The following is a 2,500-nucleotide window of genomic DNA, read 5'->3' as shown; positions in this document are numbered from 1 at the left end:
CCCGCGTTGGAAAGACGGTGCGGGGGGGGGGGGGGGGGGGAGGAGGGGAGCGCACACCCTCCCTGGGTTTCAACAACTGTTCTGGGCATTTTGGCTTCCCAGCACCTCGGGGGTTGTTTTTTTTTCCCAGCGTGGGGAAAAGCTGGAAGGAGGGTTTTGCTCGGAGGAGCGGCACGAACGGCCCCGGAGCCTGCCCGCAGCCCGGCCCCGGAGCCTGCCCGCTGGCCGCAGGCGGGCGGGGGTCGGCCGGCCGCTCCCTCCTTCCCTCCCCAATACCGGTTGTCATCCCGCTTTTAAACTTCTCAGTGCCAAAAAGCAGCAGCGAGGAAAAAGCACGGTGCGTGGGAGGGGACTCCGCACGGAGATGCGTGGGGCTGTACCCGCACGGACGCCTGTTTGCGGGAGGGAAAATATATTTATTTTTAATGGGTGGCAGCGCGGAATGAGGCTCGTCGAAACTACGCGGGGAGCTTAGGGAAAAGAAATCTGGCTGGTGTGAGGAGAGGTGACTTTTGCAAGCACCAGGGCTGCGAAGGGGAGGCTAAAGCAAAGAAGCAAACGAAGCCAAAAGCCCATTTTCTGAAAGCCACCTCTCCCGGTGACCCGCCGTGGTTCCCGAGGAAAAGCCCCCGCACGCCGCGATGCCGCTGGCGGGGCGCCCGCAGACCGGCGAGAAAAACGTGCTGCTGGGGAATGTTTCTACAGAGATTGAACTCCCAGATAAAAATAACCTTGGGAGCCAAAAAAAAAAAAAAAAAAAAAAAAAAAAAAAATCATTCAGATTTCCTCGGTTAGGTATCAGATCACCCCGTCACCCCCCGCCCCCCCCCTCCCGCTGCCTCTGCATACCTGAGGTGCTGGATTATTGTCAGAGGACAGGCAGATGCAGTAATTGTTTTGTACAGGTTTGTTTATCTCCTACTTTGGTGTTTATCTGAGGAATTCTCCTCCCTGTCCTACGCAGGGTATACATATCCCCGCGAAGGAGCGGGATAACGAACGGGACCGTTGCCGCGGTACCGGCGGAGCGGGCAGGTAACGGGGGGCTCAAGGAGGTTTGAAGTTTTTATCGGTAACTCGGGTCCGCCCGGGAGCGAAATATTTGAAGTGCAGCACCTTGAACACGTTTAATTATGGGGTAGTAGCAAAGCGAGAGCTTCCAAGTAATTAGAAAATACTTCTTGGGAGACAGGCTAATCGCTTTTCATGGGGCGCTTGAAGAAATTAACCTCTAGGTGCTTGTTTGAGCAAAACAACTTTGGATCAGCCAGCGCTGGTCTTCGCCGCTGGACCCGCCTCGCTGCGAAATACAAAGGAAAGGGGGAAATGAATTTAAAAGGAAAGAAAAAGGAAAGGTTCGAGGGAAAGAAGAAGAGGAAGGGCTCGCCGCCCGGACTCTCCCTTCAAGGCGGGGAGCGCTCCGTGTCACCCGCAGGGAAGCCTCCTCCCGAGGAAAATGTCACTTAGCGGGGACACCCGGGGCTCGGAGGCCACCGGAGCCGAGCAGCCCCCGGCCCGGCCCCGGCTCGGCCCTCGGCGGGGCCGCGCAGCCCCCTCGCCGTGCGCCCCGTCGGGGCGGTGACACCCGCCGGGCCCCGGGGAGGGAAAACGGGGCCGGCTGCGGGGGAAGGACCCCGCGCTCCTTTCCTCACCCCCCCCCCTCCCCCGCGCCCCCCAACCGGCTCGGGCCCCCCACCCCCTCGGCCATCCAGCCGCACTTTGCTCCTTAATTTTGTTCCGGGGGGGGGGGGTCTCCCTAAAGACAAAAGGCAAAACAGCCGCGGAGGTTTTCCCGTCCTAAAGAAGCAGGGATTTTTTTTTTTTTTGGGGGGGGGGGGTGTCCGGAGGGTGACGGGAAAGCTTTTTTTTGGGGGGGTTGGGGGGCTTTCGGGAGCAGGCAGGGGAGATGAAAGGCTCCTGTCCGGCTGCGGGGAGGACGAGTCAATTACGGCCGCCGCGGCCGCCGAACCGCGCCGCGGGGAGGGGACGCGCCTCGCCCCCCCCCCCCCCCCGGGGCAGCCCGCAGGCACCGGGCCGGGCCCCCTTCACGCTGCGCCCCCCCCCCCGGACCCCCTTTGTATCACCGCCGCTCGCTTAATATTATTTATGCATTTCTGCAAGGAATTCTGGGATGTCGCCCCCCCCCCCCCATTAAACAGCGGGGCAATTAAAAACCCAAATCACCCCGCTCGGGGGGGGGGGCAGGGGGGGTAAAGGGGGTCGGCGGTGCGCGCCCCGCAGCGGGGCACCCCCCCCCCCCTCCCACTCCCCCACGCGTATCCCCGCGGCCCGGCTTTGGGGGTGTGTGTGTATGGGGGGGGGAGGTGGGTGGGTGGGAGGTGGGGAGGAGGGGCGTGGGTGCTGTCACTTACCGGAGCTCCCCGCACCACGTGTGCGCATGCCCGCTTTATCATTGGCCCGAGGCACGTGTCGAAGTGCCCGGGCCGGCGACGTCACCGGCGGGGGCCCCGTTAAAACCTAAAGGACAACAATCCGGACT

At 62.1% G+C, this 2,500-nt stretch overlaps 1 protein-coding gene across 1 annotated transcript in view; it reads left to right on the top strand.

Moving 5' to 3' along the window:
* The first annotated feature begins 641 nt into the window (after nt 1–641).
* Nucleotides 642–2,500, top strand: part of EN2 (engrailed homeobox 2) — a 2,699-nt gene continuing 840 nt past the window's right edge. Inside the window, exons 1-2 of the mRNA XM_049798930.1 lie at nt 642–680; nt 965–1,035. Of these exons, the coding sequence (XP_049654887.1) occupies nt 642–680; nt 965–1,035 (110 nt within the window). The remainder of the gene's footprint in view (nt 681–964; nt 1,036–2,500) is intronic.

This window comes from Accipiter gentilis, chromosome 4, assembly GCF_929443795.1.
Source record: "Accipiter gentilis chromosome 4, bAccGen1.1, whole genome shotgun sequence".
In the NCBI taxonomy this organism is placed as follows: domain Eukaryota; kingdom Metazoa; phylum Chordata; class Aves; order Accipitriformes; family Accipitridae; genus Astur; species Astur gentilis.
Note: the sequence above shows the minus strand (reverse complement) of the source record. Positions and strands in the feature narration are given on the sequence as shown.